The 19,018-nt window shown below is 41.2% G+C and overlaps 1 protein-coding gene and 1 long non-coding RNA gene across 2 annotated transcripts in view; one reads left to right on the top strand and one right to left on the bottom strand.

The window, feature by feature from the left end:
- The window catches only part of LOC141057111 (uncharacterized), a 212,817-nt gene extending 206,728 nt beyond the window's left edge, over positions 1-6,089 (bottom strand). Inside the window, exon 1 of the long non-coding RNA XR_012221973.1 lies at positions 5,765-6,089. This is a non-coding gene — a long non-coding RNA (uncharacterized lncRNA). The remainder of the gene's footprint in view (positions 1-5,764) is intronic.
- LOC141057110 (heparan sulfate glucosamine 3-O-sulfotransferase 2-like) overlaps positions 5,998-19,018 on the top strand; it is a 42,831-nt gene continuing 29,810 nt past the window's right edge. The window contains exon 1 of the mRNA XM_073553659.1: positions 5,998-6,735. Within this exon, the coding sequence (XP_073409760.1) occupies positions 6,182-6,735 (554 nt within the window). The 5' untranslated portion in view covers positions 5,998-6,181. The remainder of the gene's footprint in view (positions 6,736-19,018) is intronic.

Genomic DNA, 19,018 nt, shown 5'->3' with positions numbered 1-19,018 from the left:
ACTAAGCGTTCGAGGCCTTATGTAACCAGACGATGACGCAGGGTCAGCGCCTCCTGTATTCGGTCCTATTTTGCTCTTGCCACTACCATCAGATCCACCACCAACACCATCATTACCAGCTGCCAACCCCCGCCCAATTCCACGGCCTCTTCCACCAGCCTTCCTCATTTTTGGTAGAAATGTAGACAAAATCCAACAAACTATATAGTAATGTAAAACAAGGTACAAGGTGTCTATAGGACAGGGGAGATTTTGAATATCTGCACACACTTTTGGACACTGGACACTTTTGGATTGTGTGAGGCCCACTGATATCTGAGCGCTATGTGACAGGCTCGATGGCACTGCTGTGACAAAAGTGACTAGAGGATAAGGGAGATTTTGAATATCTGCACACACTTTTGGACACTGGACACTTTTGGATTGTGTGAGGCCCACTGATATCTCAGCGCTATGTGACAGGCTCGATGGCACTGCTGTGACAAAAGTGACTAGAGGATAAGGGAGATTTTGAATATCTGCACACACTTTTGGACACTGGACACTTTTGGATTGTGTGAGGCCCACTGATATCTCAGCGCTATGTGACAGGCTCGATGGCACTGCTGTGACAAAAGTGACTAGAGGATAAGGGAGATTTTGAATATCTGCACACACTTTTGGACACTGGACACTTTTGGATTGTGTGAGGCCCACTGATATCTCAGCGCTATGTGACAGGCTCGATGGCACTGCTGTGACAAAAGTGACTAGAGGATAAGGGAGATTTTGAATATCTGCACACACTTTTGGACACTGGACACTTTTGGATTGTGTGAGGCCCACTGATATCTCAGCGGTATGTGACAGGCTCGATGGCACTGCTGTGACAAAAGTGACTAGAGGATAAGGGAGATTTTGAATATCTGCACACACTTTTGGACACTGGACACTTTTGGATTGTGTGAGGCCCACTGTTATCTCAGCGCTATGTGACAGGCTCGATGGCACTGCTGTGACCTAAGTGACTAGAGGATAAGGGAGATTTTGAATATCTGCACACACTTTTGGACACTGGACACTTTTGGATTGTGTGAGGCCCACTGATATCTCAGCGCTATGTGACAGGCTCGATGGCACAGCTGTGACCAAAGTGACTAGAGGATAAGGGAGATTGGATTGCTTTTAAAAAAGCAGTTTGCGGAGCAGTGGGTAAACAGCAATGCCAGCCTGTCAGGAAGCCTTAAAAGGCAGCCCAACAACCAACACCACTGATACACCACTATATAGCCTCCCCTTGCACTGCACACACAGTGACTGGTGTGTTGTGCAGGCCAAATTGCTATCAGCAGCAGAAGCAGTTTTTTTTTCTTCTCAGCAGGACAAAAAAAAAAAATTGGGATTGCTTAAGCAGTTTGAGGCCCAATGAATATCTGAGCGCTATGTGACAGGCTCGATGGCGCAGCTGTGACCAAAGTGACTAGAGGATAAGGGAGATTGGATTGCTTTTAAAAAAGCAGTTTGCGGAGCAGTGGGTAAACAGCAATGCCAGCCTGTCAGGAAGCCTTAGAAGGCAGCCCAACAACCAACACCACTGATACACCACTATATAGCCTCCCCTTGCACTGCACACACAGTGACTGGTGTGTTGTGCAGGCCAAATCGCTAGCAGCAGAAGCAGTTTTTTTGTCTTCTTCCCTGCCTAACGCTCTCCCTACAGAATCAGCAGCAACCTCACCCCATGCTAAGATCGGCAGAAGTAAGATGGCGGTCGGCGTGCACGCCCTTTTATACCCCCTGTGACGCCCACCAAAGCAAGCCAATCACTTGCATGCCCTTCTGAAAGATGGTGGTGACCCGTGCCTATGTCATCACGTTGCCCACATTGTCCGTGGATCCTGATTGGCTGAAAAAGAGCGCAAAACAAACTTTTGAAACGCGACTTTGGCGCGTAAGTCGCCGACCTCGTGGCCGACCTCATCCTAGGGTCGGGTTTCGTTTCATGAAACCCGACTTTGCCAAAAGTCGGCGACTTTTGAATTTTTTCGACCCGTTTCGCTCAACTCTATTAGTTAGCGTTCATTTAGTTGTGGAAAAATGGATTCCAGCTATTATCTGTGTATTAAAAAAAATAAATATATGCGAATGACATATGAACAAGCAGAGTGCTGTTTCGATGGACATATTATTGGAGTGGCCAAGCAAATACGTGTTTTCAAACATACAAATCTTGTACTATTTAAAGACTATTAGGAGACTTTGTAAATTAGGCACTCATCAAACCAAACCCCCGAGAACTCCCAGGGTTTTATATATGATGAACCTTGTGCATATTAAACGTCAGAGATGGATAAATCACTTTTTAAAGGCACTTTTCATTTAATGGTACTATTTTACCTAAATAATCCTCCAGGTATTACTTATGTAAGTTTTATACAGTGCATTAACTCTGCCATGTAGCAGTTTTATAATACTTTAATACAGTGATCAAATAATACTACAGTACACAGTGCTATATGGATACTTTCATAATACTCCCATGCAGTGGCAAATAATACTGCCACATAGTGCTCACATAACACTGCTATACAGTGCTTTCTGCCATATAGTCTTCATGTAATACAACCATACAGTGCTTTCAGAATACTTTTTTACAGTGGCTACAAAACTCTGACATATAGGGGGTGATTTTTTTAAGAATGGTGTTGTACACGCCAAGCTTAATGAACGGGCTTGTTGAAGTATGATGAGTCTAATTCATAAGACGTACACCACTTAATGGATAAATCGCATCACTTAACTGGCATACGCCTCCGCCAGAGATTGGAGGCGACTTCTGAAGTTAGTTACCGAGCAAAAGTGATGTCACTTTTCATGAATTTGTGGATAGCCACAACCTGTCCCACCCATGCTCTGACCATATTGGCATAGCTAGCCAAGAATGACATTAAAACGACAAAAGTTGCAATATTTTAGCTTGACTTTTAGTTACACAAAAATGTTGAGACTTTTTAAGGTGTTGTTCACCAGAAATCTGCCAAACAGATACTGCTATATACAGTTCTCCATAACATCTCTATGTAGTGCTTTTATAATACTTCTGTAAAGTGCTCAAATGAAGTTGCTATGTACAATACCAAATAACACGGCAAAATAGTGCTTTCTTAATACTACCATATAGTACCCAATTAATACTGCCATTTATAGTGCCTATATAAAACTGCCATAAAGTGTTTTTATAATACTATCATAAAGCTCCCATATAATACTAGAAAATAGTGCCACTCAATAGACACTGTAGAGTGCTTTACAGTATGCACACAATACCAGTATTCAAAGCCAACATAAAAGTCGCTTACAATAGATAATGTCTAAAGTGTCATACAGTGCCGATGTAACAGTGCCGTATAGATTCTACTTAAAGTATGGCAAACTGAATAATCTAATAATTTATGCTAAGCTCTTCTTCATCCCATCAAATATGAAAAAAATCTATGAACACAGACTAAATAGGGAGATGTGAACACTGACTAAATAGAGTTCAGAAAGTGGGGGTGTCAACATCTACTATATAATCATCTAATTTTGTCTGTCTGTCTCGCTGTTTGTCATGGAAATCCCGCGTCGCTGATTGGTCGCGCCCGGCCAGCCGCGACCAATCAGCGACAGGCGCAGTCCGGACACAAATTGGCGCGAAATTCGAACAACGCACGCCATCGCTACCGTCAGGAGACTTGCGGCACTAGCCGCTAATCTCCCAACGGTTGCCCAGGTCATCTCCTGCCGCATTATTCTTAAATCTTCATAAATAAACTACATACATATTTTAGAATACCCTATGCGCTAGAATGGGGCCACCATCTAGTAGTCTAAATAAAGGGGAATATGTGAACACAGCCTAAACAGAGCTTGACATGTAAACAAAGCCTAAGCAGAAGTGGCAGTGTTAACATAAGTAAACAGAGGAGGAGATGTGAACACAACCTAAAAAGAGACAGAGATATGAACTTAGCCTAAACAGAGGGGGACATGTGAACACAACTTAAACAGAGGAGATGTGAACACAGCCTAAACAGAGGGAGAGACATGAGAATGCATCCTAAACAGAGGAGATGTGAACACAGCCTAAAAAGAGACAGAGATGTGAACATAGCCTAAAGAGAGGGGGGCATGTGAACACAACCTAAACAGAGGAGATGTGAACACAGCCTAAAAAGAGACAGAGATATGAACATAGCCTAAACAGAGGGAGACATGAGAATGCATCCTAAACAGAGGAGATGTGAACACAGCCTAAACAGAGGAGATGTGAACACAGCCTAAACAAAGGAGATGTGAACACAGCCTAAACAGAGGAGATGTGAACACAACCTAAACAGAGGAGATGTGAACATAGCCTAAACAGAGGGAGACATGAGAATGCATCCTAAACAGAGGAGATGTGAACACAACCTAAACAGAGGAGATGCGAACACAACCTAAACAGAGGAGATGCGAACACAACCTAAACAGAGGAGATGCGAACACAACCTAAACAGAGGAGATGCGAACACAACCTAAACAGAGGAGATGCGAACACAACCTAAACAGAGGAGATGCGAACACAACCTAAACAGAGGAGATGCGAACACAGCGTAAACAGAGGAGATGCGAACACAGCGTAAACAGAGGAGATGCGAACACAGCCTAAACAGAGGAGATGCGAACACAGCCTAAACAGAGGAGATGCAAACACAGCCTAAACAGAGGAGATGTGAACACAGCCTAAACAGAGGAGATGTGAACACAACCTAAACAGAGGAGATGTGAACACAACATAAACAGAGGAGATGTGAACACAGCCTAAACACAGGAGATGTGAACACAGCCTAAACACAGGAGATGTGAACACAACCTAAACACAGGAGATGTGAACACAGCCTAAACACAGGAGATGTCAACACAGCCTAAACACAGGAGATGTGAACACAGCCTAAACAGAGGAGATGTGAACACAGCCTAAACAGAGGAGATGTGAACACAGCCTAAACAGAGGAGATGTGAACACAACCTAAACAGAGGAGATGTGAACACAACCTAAACAGAGGAGATGTGAACACAACCTAAACAGAGGAGATGTGAACACAGCCTCAACAGAGGAGATGTGAACACAACCTAAACAGAGGAGATGTGAACACAACATAAACAGAGGAGATGTGAACACAGCCTAAACACAGGAGATGTGAACACAACCTAAACACAGGAGATGTGAACACAACCTAAACACAGGAGATGTGAACACAACCTAAACAGAGGCGATATGAACACAGCCTAAACAGAGGAGATGTGAGCAGAATCTAAACAGAGGAGATATGAACACAGCCTAAAAAGAGACAGCGATATGAACATAGCCTAAACAGAGGGGGGCATGTGAACACAACCGAAACAGAGGAGATGTGAACACAGCCTAAACAGAGGAGATTGAACACAGCCTAAACAGACGAGATGTGAACACAACCTAAACACAACTTACCTATGAGTCCAAATAAAACAGTAGAAAATGTGAACACAGATTAAACAGAAGAGATGTGAATATAGGATAAACAGAAGAGGACATGTGAACACAGCCTAAATAGAGAGGGAAATGTGATCATTGACTAATCACAGTTTGCCTTAGCCATCCTCTCCATTATTTTGGACTCTACATAAAAAATGCTTTTTTAAATAAGATAAGCTGCAAAGGTTTTCAATACATTTACACTAGAAAATGTATTTTCATGGAGAATATATGTGACTCTTTCTGTACCTGAATTCCAATTGCCAAAATACAAGAAATGGGGAGGAGAATCTTCTGTGGAAGCAGAGGACTATTGTAAAGTGTGCGCTGAGTTCACCACGATCTAGACGTGATAGTAAGTGATGGCAGGTTCCGAGGTAACACATCTCCCCTATTCCAGCTGCTGCTAGGACATGGGCTTGGATTTGTTGTACAGCAGAGGAGTCTGGCAGGGGTTAAGCGTTGTGTAACGCTTCCCTGCCCTGTTTTAGCACAGGGTGGGTTAAGGCAGAAGGGTGGGAGAAGCTGTGAGCCCTCCTTCACCAGCTGATCTCAGACAGGGGGGGTGTGCCAGCCACCAGTGCCGGCATCTGTGTGCAGCCTTGCCGGGACAGTCACACATGCAGGAGCCCAGGGGGCCACAATGTGGCCCCTGTGCATGGAGTCATGGCACCCAGACTGAGCCCCCGCAATGCCCGCAGATATTTCTTCCTGTGCACCCTGTGCTTGTCCTGCACCCTGCTCTGCTACAACCTCGTCCTGCGGGGTGGGCACCCCAGCATGCACACCCGGGACTCTCAGCAGCACCCCAGCATGCACACCCGGGACTCTCAGCAGCACCTCAGCTGCCCCCCAGTGCTGGGGGGTAAGAAGCTGCTGCAGAAGGTGCTCCTGTGCCCGCACGCCGGAGCTGCACTCGCTTTCTCCAGCACGGACCTATCTTCTTACACCGACTGGAATGGCAAAAATCAGACTGAACCCCCCGAAATAATGGGGTTCCCAGAAAGACCTACTGAGCACCAGGGGCACCCCGCCGGGAATAGCACCGCTGCCTTCCGATATGGGCACAAGAGACTCCCCCAGGCGATCATTGTGGGGGTGAAGAAGGGGGGAACCAGAGCGGTCCTGGAATTTATTAGGGTGCACCCCGAAGTGAGAGCTATGGGCACTGAACCCCACTTCTTTGACAGGAACTATGAGAGGGGCTTGGACTGGTACAGGTGAGTGGAAATGGCATTGCTGGCATGATTCTTTAAAAGGCTGGAGGAGAAAGGTAACAATCGTCATCACCGATCGTCCTATCATATTGTTTACAATCAAAAGTTAAATATTTATCTTTTCCATTACAGTAAACATTGACATGTCAGGAGTCAACTGATTGCGTAGAACTGTGCGATGTCCTTAAACCGATTTTACTAATTTTATTGCAATTATTACCGTAATAACCCTAGTACAGAGGCTGAGTTATCACACTACGATCGGTGGGGGGAAAAAAGGAGGAAAAAAAAATCACATGTAACTCGAAATACATGGAAAAGTAGCCAGTAAAAGTAACCACTACCTGCCCTTACTTCTGCAATCCAATATCTGTAGGGTTAGCATTAGCATCCCATAACCACAATAATAAGGGGAAGTCAAAATTAATAAAAAAAATAATAAATAAAAATGCTGAGTAAAATATTAACCAGATTTCTCTATTCATTTTTTCACGTTTGTATGGAAAAATATGAGACCCCGATCAGTTTTATTAACTCTCTAAAAGGAGGGTAAAAATTTGAAAAAAAAAAACCTACACTTCCCCTTTAAATGGGTTTGTAATGGCACAGATAAAGTTTGCACTAGCTCCATGGTTTCTGCTGTCACATGGGGATAGAGATGCCATTTTCACCATTTATTAGGAGTCAAACCATTTCTAAATCTTGAAACTTTACATCTCAAGCTGGAGTCATGGAGAATGATTGAGCGCAGTTACCTAGAAGCAATGCAAGGACTGCACAAATGCTGCCAGCAAGGTGACCATGACAGATGGCTTCCAATAGTGTACAATGTTCACTGGAGAGCAGCATCCCTGCAGAGGCTTCATTCCTGCAGACTGGAGTATCCCAGCACCCTGTGTGGCCAAGGCGCTGGGATCACCTCAGGTCTTCCTCATGGACACATGGAGAACCAATCTCTTAGAGAATTAAATCCATGTAGAAGGAAAATCTAGAGACCCTCAATGTGATCCCAGGGGGGCGCAGATTTATTCCAACACTGGAGTGACCATACAGGCATTAATTGCCATGTCTCCCCTGCTCTACAGCAGCACATTAACCCTCTCCCTGCCCTGGATTTACCCAGCAGTAATTGCACACCGCTGTCATAAGCCCGCTTGTCAGTCATCTGTAGACCATTGACTTCATTTTTATGATATGCGTCAGTCAGATTATGGTGAGGGTTTATGGGTTTAGTTTCCTGACTCTAAACATAGTGCAGCTGGGGTATACTGCTGAGATGTCAGGAGAAGGGTGCAGAGGAGCCGGGCTAACACATTACATAGCTATAAGATGGCTAGATGAATGGATAGGATAGATAGATAGATAGATAGATAGATAGATAGATAGATAGATAGATAGATAGATAGATAGATAGATAGATAATAGACAGCTAGATAGATAGATAGATAATAGATAGATAGATAGATAATAGATAGATAGATGATAGATGATAATAGATAGATAGATAGATAGATAGATAGATAATAGATAGATTATAAATAGATAGATAGATAAATAGATAGTTAGCTAGATAGATAATAGATAGATGATAGATAGATAGATAGATAGATAGATAGATAGACAGATAGATAGATAGATAGATAGATAAATGATAGATAATAGATAGATAGATAGATGATAGATAATAGATAGATAGATGATGGATAGATAATAGACAGATAGATAATATATAGATAGATAAATAGATAGATAGATAGATAGATCATAGATAGATAGATGATAGATAATAGATAGATAGATAGATAATAGATAGATTATAGATAGATAGATAGATAAATAGATAGTTAGCTAGATAGATAATAGATAGATGATAGATAATAGATAGATAGATAGATAATAGATAGATTATAGATAGATAGATAGATAGATAGATAAATAGATAGTTAGCTAGATAGATAATAGATAGATGATAGATGATAGATAGATAGATAGATAGATAGATAAATGATAGATGATAGATAGATAATAGATAGATAGATGATAGATAATAGATAGATAGATGATGGATAGATAATAGACAGATAGATAATATATAGATAGATAAATAGATTGATAGATGATAGATAATAGATAGATAGATAGATAGATAGATGATAGATGATAGATAATAGATAGATAGATAGATAGATGATAGATAATAGATAGATGATAGATAATAGATAATTAGATGATGATAGATAATAGATAGATAGATAGATAGATAATATATAGATAGATCGATAATAGATAGATGATAGATAGATAACAGATAGATAGATAGATAGATAGATAGAAGATAGATAATAGATAGATAGATAGATAGATAGATAGATGATAGATAATAGATAGATAGATAGATAGATAATAGATAGATAGATAGATAGATAGATGATAGATAATAGATAGATAGATGATGGATAGATAATAGACAGATAGATATTATATAGATAGATAAATAGATAGATAGATGATAGATAGATGATAGATAATAGATAGATAGATAATAGATAGATTCTGGATAGATAGATATATAGATAGATAGATAGATAGATAGATAGATAGATAAATAGATAGATGATAGATAATAGATAGATAGATAGATAGATAGATAGATAGATAAATGATAGATGATAGATAATAGATAGATAGATGATAGATAATAGATAGATGATGGATAGATAATAGACAGATAGATAATATATAGATAGATAAATAGATAGATAGATGATAGATAATAGATAGATGATAGATAATAGATAGATGATAGATAATAGATAGATAGATAGATGATAGATAATAGATAGATGATAGATAATAGATAATTAGATGATGGATAGATAATAGATAGATAGATAATATATAGATAGATCGATAATAGATAGATGATAGATAGATAACAGATAGATAGATAGATAGATAGATATGAAATGGCTGAATTTAAATAGATCTACCCTGCAATACCATACACAACCTTTGAACATGTGTGGCACTAATTCTATTAGCAGCAATATATATTGGAACTCTCTTAAAATTCTTTTGGGTCAAAGTAGCACTTATGTGACTCAGATAAGAATGGGATTGCTTAGTTTGAAAAGCCATTTTCCAATATTCTGTTATGGAATGGTGAGTTAATAGAGCAGATCTTCATTTAAGGAAGACCTGTCATCAACAAGACAAAAGCTTCCCTTTTTTGCTCCAATTTTATTTCCGCTGCTCCCATGTATAATTATTTATTTGCTTTTTTTTCCTCTTTAAAAAATCCACCATCCGGCTCAAAGAGATATGGACCTTTTCAGTTAGTGCTAATTTGTATGGTCTTTTTTCCAAGTGGGCGTGGCTACCAGGATTCTCTGGGGGCGTGTCTATAGGCTGCTTTGCATTAACCTGTGAGCTGCTGCCTCTTGGTAAAAAATTATAAAATTATCGCTAAACAAAAAAGCCCATCGGTCTGGAAAAACTTGTATTAAAAAAATCTGAATACTCAAGGGAACAGCGGGAATAACATAAAAGTAAAACATGATGACTGGTCATCTTTAAGGCTCCTCATCAGCATGTCTATGCATTAAATCAAATGGTGTAATGCTTCCTTTGCCCTAAGGTGGCGCTGCAGGGAGATTAATCACACATTACCAGACTCCACTCTTCATCATCTTTGGGGGATTCTTCTGACAACAGGATCTGGCCAAAATGGACAACCTCTTACAATCCTTGTGTGGAGGTATCCTGAGATTCTCCATGATCTCTCATGAGTGGACAGTGATCACCTCCTCCTAATAATGGGTGATATCATGTAAAACAAGGATCCATTCTTCTGGAAAAACTTCCCTTCAGCGACAGCAAAAGAGAGACAGAGGTTAGAATGTACGAGAGGGACGCAGACACCGCCGGTGGCCATATTTATCATGTAGACGCAGATGCTGTAGAAGACAACTCAAGTGGAAAAGTGGAGTCATTTATATTCCGGCTACTATTCGTGATGGCACCAGGGGGAACTCGCCTACTTCTTAGAAAATCTCATATCTTTCATCAATTTTTGCTGATAACATGTTCGCAAGTGGACTGGGAACGACTTACAGTATTTCTATGAGTTGTCTTGAATTAGGCAAAAATGTTCTGCTTCATCTCGCAAACAGTGCCACTCCAGTCCATAGGTTATGTCTGGTATTACAATATTTAATTGAGGTTAAGCTGCAATACCATAGATAACCTAAGGGTGGCGATATTTAAAGGAAGAAGCAGGCTAGATTTTCCAATGGACAGCCGTTCTATGGCGGACATAACTCAATCAGAGCTAATAACACAAGCTAATAGCCCCATCAGAGTATAGATTTTTTTTTCATGGACCCTGTAATTTTTTTTGTTCGATCCACATTCAACATTCTCAATTAATTAAAGAGGTTTTCCAGAATTTATCAAAATTTGTCTATCAGCAGTAAATGGGTTAAAAAAAAGTGTTTTCATGTTTTACATTTCCTGCTGCTTCTCAAGATTCCTGCCTACTACTACCTGCAGCTATTACATGTCATAAATCATCACATGATCACTGCAGTCAATCACTGGCCTTAGTGGTCACATGATCACTGCAGCCAATCACTGGCCTTAGTGATCACATGATCACTGCAGCCAATCACTGGACTTAGTGATCACATGATCACTGCAGCCAATCACTGGACTTAGTGATCACATGATCACTGCAGCCAATCACTGGACTTAGTGATCACATGATCACTGCAGCCAATCACTGGACTTAGTGATCACATGATCACTGCAGCCAATCACTGGACTTAGTGATCACATGATCACTGCAGCCAATCACAGGACTTAGTGGTCACATGCTAGGATTAAAGTGGTAGGTATAGAGGGAAGGCGGGTTTAACCTATGCCCTGTTCTTGGATTAATTTTTTCATCTGGAAAATCCCCGTAACGGCAGACATTTGCCAGTGCACATATTTGTACAGGTCTGATACACTTTTTTTGCAGAAATGGAACCTACCTGTGATCTAATTCACTTAATGAGTCCCCATAAGCCTTTTTAGATGAGTTACAGTATATAGACAGTTGTCCTGATTTCATGACCATTGGGCCAATGTCCCCAGGTGAAGGAACTAGGGGGCCCGGTGCCCAACAGCCCTACTCCTTCCTGGCATTTCTTCCGGATTTTCTCCTCCATCGTCGTATGTCAAAGGTCTGTAGGATTTGTTTGGCTGAGCCATCCCTGGTGAGTGCTGGCTGTTTTACACAGCCCACACCCACCAGTTACAGGTGCAATAAAAAACAGCTCTGTTCATAGCAGTTTACCCCGTAGGTGCAGTGGAGAAACGACCATGGGCATCTAAGTGGTTAGAAAGACAGGTTCTCTCTCTCAGCCTTTGGGCCCGCTGAGACATCGCAGGAACCCGTTAGGTTGCTTATTGGCTGTGGAGAGTCAAATGGGGGTGCCCTTGGATTCCTATACAGTGGCACGTAAAAGTTTGGTCACCCCTTGTCAAAATAATAATAATAATAATAATAATAATAATAATAATAATAATAATAATAATAATTGTGGACATTTGGAGATGAAATGATCTCCAAAAGGCCAAAAGTTAGAGATGACACATTTCCTTTGTATTTTAGGCACAAGATATATATATATACAGTACAGACCAAAAGTTTGGACAGACCTTCTCATTCAAAGAGTTTTCTTTATTTTCATGACTATTAAAATTGTAGATTAACTCTGAAGGCATCAAAACTATGAATTTACACATGTGGAATTATGTAATTAACAAACAAGTGTGAAACAACTGAAGGTATGTCTTATATTCTAGGTTCTTCAAAGTAGCCACATTTTGCTTTGATTACTGCTTTGCACACTCTTGGCATTCTCTTGATGAGCTTCAAGAGGTAGTCACCGGAAATGGTCTTCCAACAGTCTTGAAGGAGTTCCCAGAGATGCTTAGCACTTGTTGCCCCTTTTGCCTTCACTCTGCGGTCCAGCTCTCCCCAAACCATCTCGATTGGGTTCAGGTCTGGTGACTGTGGAGGCCAGGTCATCTGGCGTAGCACACCATCACTCTTCTTCTTGGTCAAATAGCCCTTACACAGCCTGGAGGTGTGTTTGGGGTCATTGTCTGCAAGATGCTGTGGTAGCCATGCTGGTTCAGTATGCCTTCAATTTTCAATAAATCCCCAAGTGTCACCAGCAAAGCACCCCCACACCATCACACCTCCTCCTCCATGCTTAACGGTGGGAACCAGCCATGTAGAGTCCATCCGTTCACCTTTTCTGCGTCACATCAACACACGGTGGTTGGAACCAAAGATCTCAAATTTGGACTCATCAGACCAAAGCACAGATTTCCACTGGTCTAATGTCCATTCCTTGTGTTTTTTAGCCCAAACAAGTCTCTTCTGCTTGTTGCCTGTCCTTAGCAGTGGTTTTCTAGCAGCTATTTTACCATGAAGGCCTGCTGCACAAAGTCTCCTCTTAGCAGTTGTTGTAGAGATGTGTCTGCTGCTAGAACTCTGTATGGCATTGACCTGGTCTCTAATCTGAGCTGCTGTTAACCTGCGATTTCTGAGGCTGGTGACTCGGATGAACTTATCCTCCGCAGCAGAGGTGACTCTTGGTCTTCCTTTCCTGGTGCGGTCCTCATGTGAGCCAGTTTCTTTGTAGCGCTTGATGGTTTTTCCACTGCACTTGGGGACACTTTCAAAGTTTTCCCAATTTTTCGGACTGACTGACCTTCATTTCTGGCCACTCGTTTTTCTTTACTTAGCCTTAGCTGATTTTTTCTTGCCATAATACAAATTCTAACAGTCTATTCAGTAGGACTATCAGCTGTGTATCCAGCAGACTTCTGCACAACACAACTGATGGTCCCAACCTCATTTATAGGGCAAGAACGCCCACTTATGAAACCTGACAGGGCACACCTGTGAAGTGAAAACCATTTCCGGTGACTACCTCTTGAAGCTCATCAAGAGAATGCCAAGAGTGTGCAAAGCAGTAATCAAAGCAAAAGGTGGCTACTTTGAAGAACCTAGAATATAAGACATATTTTCAGCTGTTTCACTGAAAATTCCACACGTGTTAATTCATTGTCTTGATGCCTTCAGAGTGAGTCTACAATTTTCATAGTCATGAAAATAAAGAATACTCTTTGCATGAGAAGGTGTGTCCAAACCTTTGGTCTGTACTGTGTATATATATATATATATATATATATATATATATATAGTGCCTTTTTTCATTTAAAAGAAATTAAAAAAAGGAAAATGGGCAGATGCCAAAGATTGGGCACCTGTGGCCTTAATTAGCCTTTTAGGGTTATGGCTTGTTCACTATCTACGTTAGTGATGTAAATTTCCAAGCTTTATAAAAACCCAGCCTCCTCTAACCTTCTGCCAAAAAACAGGAGCCATATGTTCTTCTAACCAGCTGCTTAGGACTCTGAAAATGTAAATGGTAGAGGCCCACAAAGCAGGAGAAATCTATAAGAAGATAGAAAAGTGTTTTCATGTTGCCCTTTCCTCAGTTTGAAATGTAATTAAGAAATGGCAGTTAACCGGAACAGTGGAGGTCAAGATAAGGTGTGGAAGACCAAGCAAAACTTCAGTGAGAGCTGCTTGTAGGATTGCTAAAGAGGCAACTCAGCACCCCCTGCTTGACTGTAAAAGACCTTCAGAAACATTTAGCAGACTCTGAAGTTGTTCATTGTTTTACTGTTCAGAGACACCTGCACAAATATGGCCTTCATGGATGAGCCATCAGAAGAAAACCTCTCCTGCATCCTCACCTTAAAATGCAGCATCAGAAGTATGAAAAAGAACATCTAAACAAGCCTGATGTATTTTGGAAACAAGTCCTGTGGATTTCTTAAAGTAGAACTCTTTGGCCATAATGATCAAATGTATGTGTGGAGAAAAAAATGGTACAGAATTTCAGGAAAAGAACATCTCGCCAACCATTTATCAATCATGCTTTGGGGTTGTGTTACAGCCAATGGCACAGGGAACATTTCATGGGTAGAGGGAAGAATAGATTCAATGAAATTTCAACAAATTCTTGATGCAAACATAACACCATCTGTAAAAAAAAAAGCTGAAGGTGAAAAGAAGAAGAGGATGGCTTCTACAAATGGATAATGATCCTAAACACACATCAAAATCCACAGTAGATGACCTTAAAAGTCACAAGCTTGAAGGTTTTACAATGGCCCTCACGCTACCCTGAACTGAACATCATTTACAGTCTGTGGCTACTAGACCTCAAAATCACAGAGGATGCCAGACGACCCAGGAATCTCACAGAATGGGAAGAATTTTCCACGGAAGAATGGATGAAAATCCCTCAAACAAGAATTCAAAGACTCTTGTCATGTCTTGTAAAAACATTTACAAGCTGTCATACTTTCAAAAGGGGATGCTACTAGGTACTAACTGTGACGGCCGTCTGCGAATCTGGGCTGCAGTAGGAACAGCACCCCGAGTAACCCCGAGACCCTTAACCCCTATACAGGGATCTGGAATTGTAGCAAGGCCCAGGGGGTAGCTGTCTGGTGGAGTAGTGGTCCAGAGCAGGATTGCCGCCAAGGCGTTAAAACTAAAACCCATAATCGTGGTCAGGAGGCAGGAGTCGGAGGCCGGAGGGCAACAGAGGTGCAAAATCAGCATGCAGAAGAAGTGTCAAAAGTCCAGGCCAAGGTCAGTAAAACCAGAATGGCAGCAAAGGTACAGAATCAGCAGGCAGCAGAAGGGTCAGGAATCCAAGCGAAGGTCAGCGTCAAAAAATTGGAAGAGAGGCAGAGGTACAAAAATGGCAGGCAATAGAATGGTCAGAAATCCAGGCTGAGGGCAGCGTTAACTATAGCAATTCACACAGTAGCACGCAGGGGAACCAAGAATATATCCGGCGGTCTGCAAGACCAGTCCCAAGGTATTTGAGGGATCAGGTCATCCCTCACTGTTTCCCGGACTGATGATGCAATTAACACCACCCCCAGGACCAGGCCAGATGGTGATGCAGTAAGCCCTACATGACTGACAGAGGGGTGGAGCCTGCGCCCACCAGATGCCTGCACAGGAGCCTCTTCTCTGTCACCACCCTCACCCAGGGGTGAACCACGGCGCCTCCCAGTGGCCGAGGCAGGAACAGCCGTCCCCGAGTCTGACGGCGACGCGACGGTCTGGTGCCTCCTAGTGGCTGAGACTGGAACAGCAGGCCCCGAGTCTGGCGGCGATGTGTCAGTCCGGCGCCTCCTAGTGGCCGAAGCCGAACCAGCAGGCCCCGAGTCTGACAGCGACGTGACACTAACCATGCAGGGTGCCAAACTTTTGCAACGGCGTATTTTCCTTTTTGTTATTTTTAAAATGTAAAAGAAGAAAGAAAAAGAATACATATACCGTGTATACAGTATATATACAGTGTATATATATATATATAATGTCAGCTGTTGGATTCGGGAGCTCTCAAATGGCACAATGGACATCATCATACAAGTTTCATTGAAATGGTGCCCGAGAAGCAACACTTAGGTCGTGGTTTAACTTTATGAACGGCATTTAATCATAATTCTGCCCCGTCATTTAAAGAGTTTTCCCAGGAACAGAAGTTCATTTTAATCAATAGATCTTGGAATAATAATAATTTCCACAATTGGATATATTTAAATAAAACGTATCTGTGCTGAGATAATCTTATAAATGTTCCCCTGCTGTGTACTGTGTAATGGCTGTGTCTGTCCGTACAGGAGCATGGTCTGATCATACCACGTCTCCTGGGCAGGGGGGGAAGCAAAAGAGTATACAGATAAGATAGCACAAGATCGCAGTTGATTCTTTTTGAGAGATGAAACATTTCCCTGCCTGTTTTTAAACAATGCTTTACTTCAAAGAAAGAATCATTTGTGATCCTCTGCTGCAATGTCTGGATACTTTTTAGCTCCCTCCCCTGCCCAAGATTTTCTTAGCACAGGAACATTTTTACTGAACACATCCAAAAGTGGAAATTAATATTATTCCAAGATCTATTAATCAAAATTAACTCTTGTTTGTGGGAAAAACCCCTTTAAGTCACAAAACTAGCAGGAAGGAAGAAGGAGAGAGGTTATTCTCATCTTAATAGATGGATATTGTTGGAAAGAGCTTGTAAAACAAGCACACTTGCAATTTACTGCTTATTATAACTTGCAGCCGCTCGTGAGATGTTAACACTTTTCTCTACATCTTGTTGTCTAGGAGACCGACCACCTCTGCTATCTAGATTGTAAGCAGTGTGGTGAAGCTGGCCGAGGTAACAGCTCTGGTTTCAAAACAGTGCTTACAAGCTCAATAATAAAGATCTTGTAAGCACTGTGAATGTTCTTCTGTTTAGCAGAGGTGGTCTGTCTCCAAGGCAATAAGTTGTAAACTAAAGAAATGTGTTAATACCCAAAGAACATCTGAAAATGTAATAATCAATTGCAAAACTGAATGTATTCATAAGCACTATTATCCAACAATACCATTTTAGCTATCCTTTAGTAGCTCATTATGTATGTGTTCACTACTTTTCGGGAGTCCTAAAGTCTTTTAAGACATTTCAAATTTGCTGAGATTGCTTTTAAGAAAAATCAAGACAGTCCCAGAAAAATTGGAACTGGAGAACAAGAAAAAAAAAATCCATATAACATATGGTAAAATCAATGGTGCCATTCAAAAATACAACTCTTCCCCTCAAAAATCATGCAATTATATGGATATATTGACAAAAATCTAAAAAAGTTATGGCTCTTTGAAGAAGAGGAGGAAAAAAGGAAAAGGAAAAAAAAATGAAAATGGCGATGGTGTGAACGGATTAAAGAAGCCCTCTTCCCTTCAAAGTTTTATCCTCTTGATATATTGCAGTCATCATATTATACAGCACTGTGTACTTACAATTGCTCACTTTACCTTTCTACCCAGCTAATTCTTCTCTTTTCTCTGCTCTTTGTAGAAACAGGAAGTCTCTTCTCCCTGCATTTATTATTCTCCTTTTCATCTCATGACCCAGCTGCTCCACCCTCCCCCTACCGGGGACTTTTGCAGGGACTTATGACTCATGCAGGGAAAATAGTCTTCCTGTTTCTTCATAGAACATAGAAGGATTCGACTAGTATGTTTTCAATCATGTGATTTCAGTAGCAGAATAGGAAGTATTAGCTGAGTAGAAAGGCAAAATAAGCAATTGTAAGTACACAAGGCTGTATAATATGATGAGTGCAATATGTTCGAAGGATAAAAAGTTGGATGGGAGGAGGAGGAGTGCTTCTTTAAGAAAAGCTGTGGACTATAACCCAGTAGATTGGATCACGTCTCAGAGCTGACTTAAAATGCATGTCCTGTCACCTTCCAGGTCCCTTCACAACTTGAATCCACATTCTTATTCCTGTAGATTATAAACTCGTTTTTAGCAGGGCTCTTGTGCCCGTTGTATCTTGTTTGTTTAAATGATTTTATTAATGATGTAATTATAATAATTACCCCGCATAATCCTGACTCTGAACAGCACTGCGGGACACGTCACTAGATCAATTCAGTATGAGTGAGCCATCTACAATAATGTCCTTCAGAGGCGGCCGCTGTTTAAACAAGTATTTCAATAGTCATGAATATTTAATTATTTTTCCTTAAAGGGGTGTCCATTTTATAACCTCCTATAAGAAAAACAGGACTGTCATCTATTAGCTAGAACAGAGATCAGGGTCTCTTTCTCTGGTGGATCCACCATGTCCATGCGTCACACATGAAGCCCATAATGAGAACTATGTATCACTTCTCCAGTGGTGGCACGATGGGAAAACCGACCACTTGCTAACAGGTTATCCCATAGATTGTAACGGATCGCTGCAGGGTTAATCAGAAAAAAAAACAGCTCACCCTTAGAAAAAGAGGTCCAGCACTCTTCTGAAGACAAAAGATTTATGGCTTTATTGTCCACAAGTTATAATCCAGCTCAGACCATTAAGAGATTCACTGGCGCGTTTCGAGCAAGTAAATGTTCTCAATCAACATTTGTTTGTTCGAAACGCCTCAGCTGTATCTCTTGATGGTCTGAGCTGGATTATAACTTGTGGCCAATAAAGCCATAAATCTTTTGTCTTCAGAAGAGTGCTGGACCTCCATTTCTTGCGATCGTTGGAGGTCCCACAGAGGAAAACAAAAATATTAATAGAACAAAGATTCCAGAAAATGGACTATCCCTCAAACTTCTACAGGAGTGGGGATGTATCCTTAGAAAGGACT

Source organism: Dendrobates tinctorius, unplaced genomic scaffold (assembly GCF_039654945.1).
Source record: "Dendrobates tinctorius isolate UK_male_01 unplaced genomic scaffold, ASM3965494v1 ptg000202l, whole genome shotgun sequence".
Lineage (NCBI taxonomy): Eukaryota > Metazoa > Chordata > Amphibia > Anura > Dendrobatidae > Dendrobates > Dendrobates tinctorius.
The sequence above is the reverse complement of the archived record's forward strand: the minus strand, read 5'-3'. Positions and strand labels throughout refer to the sequence as shown.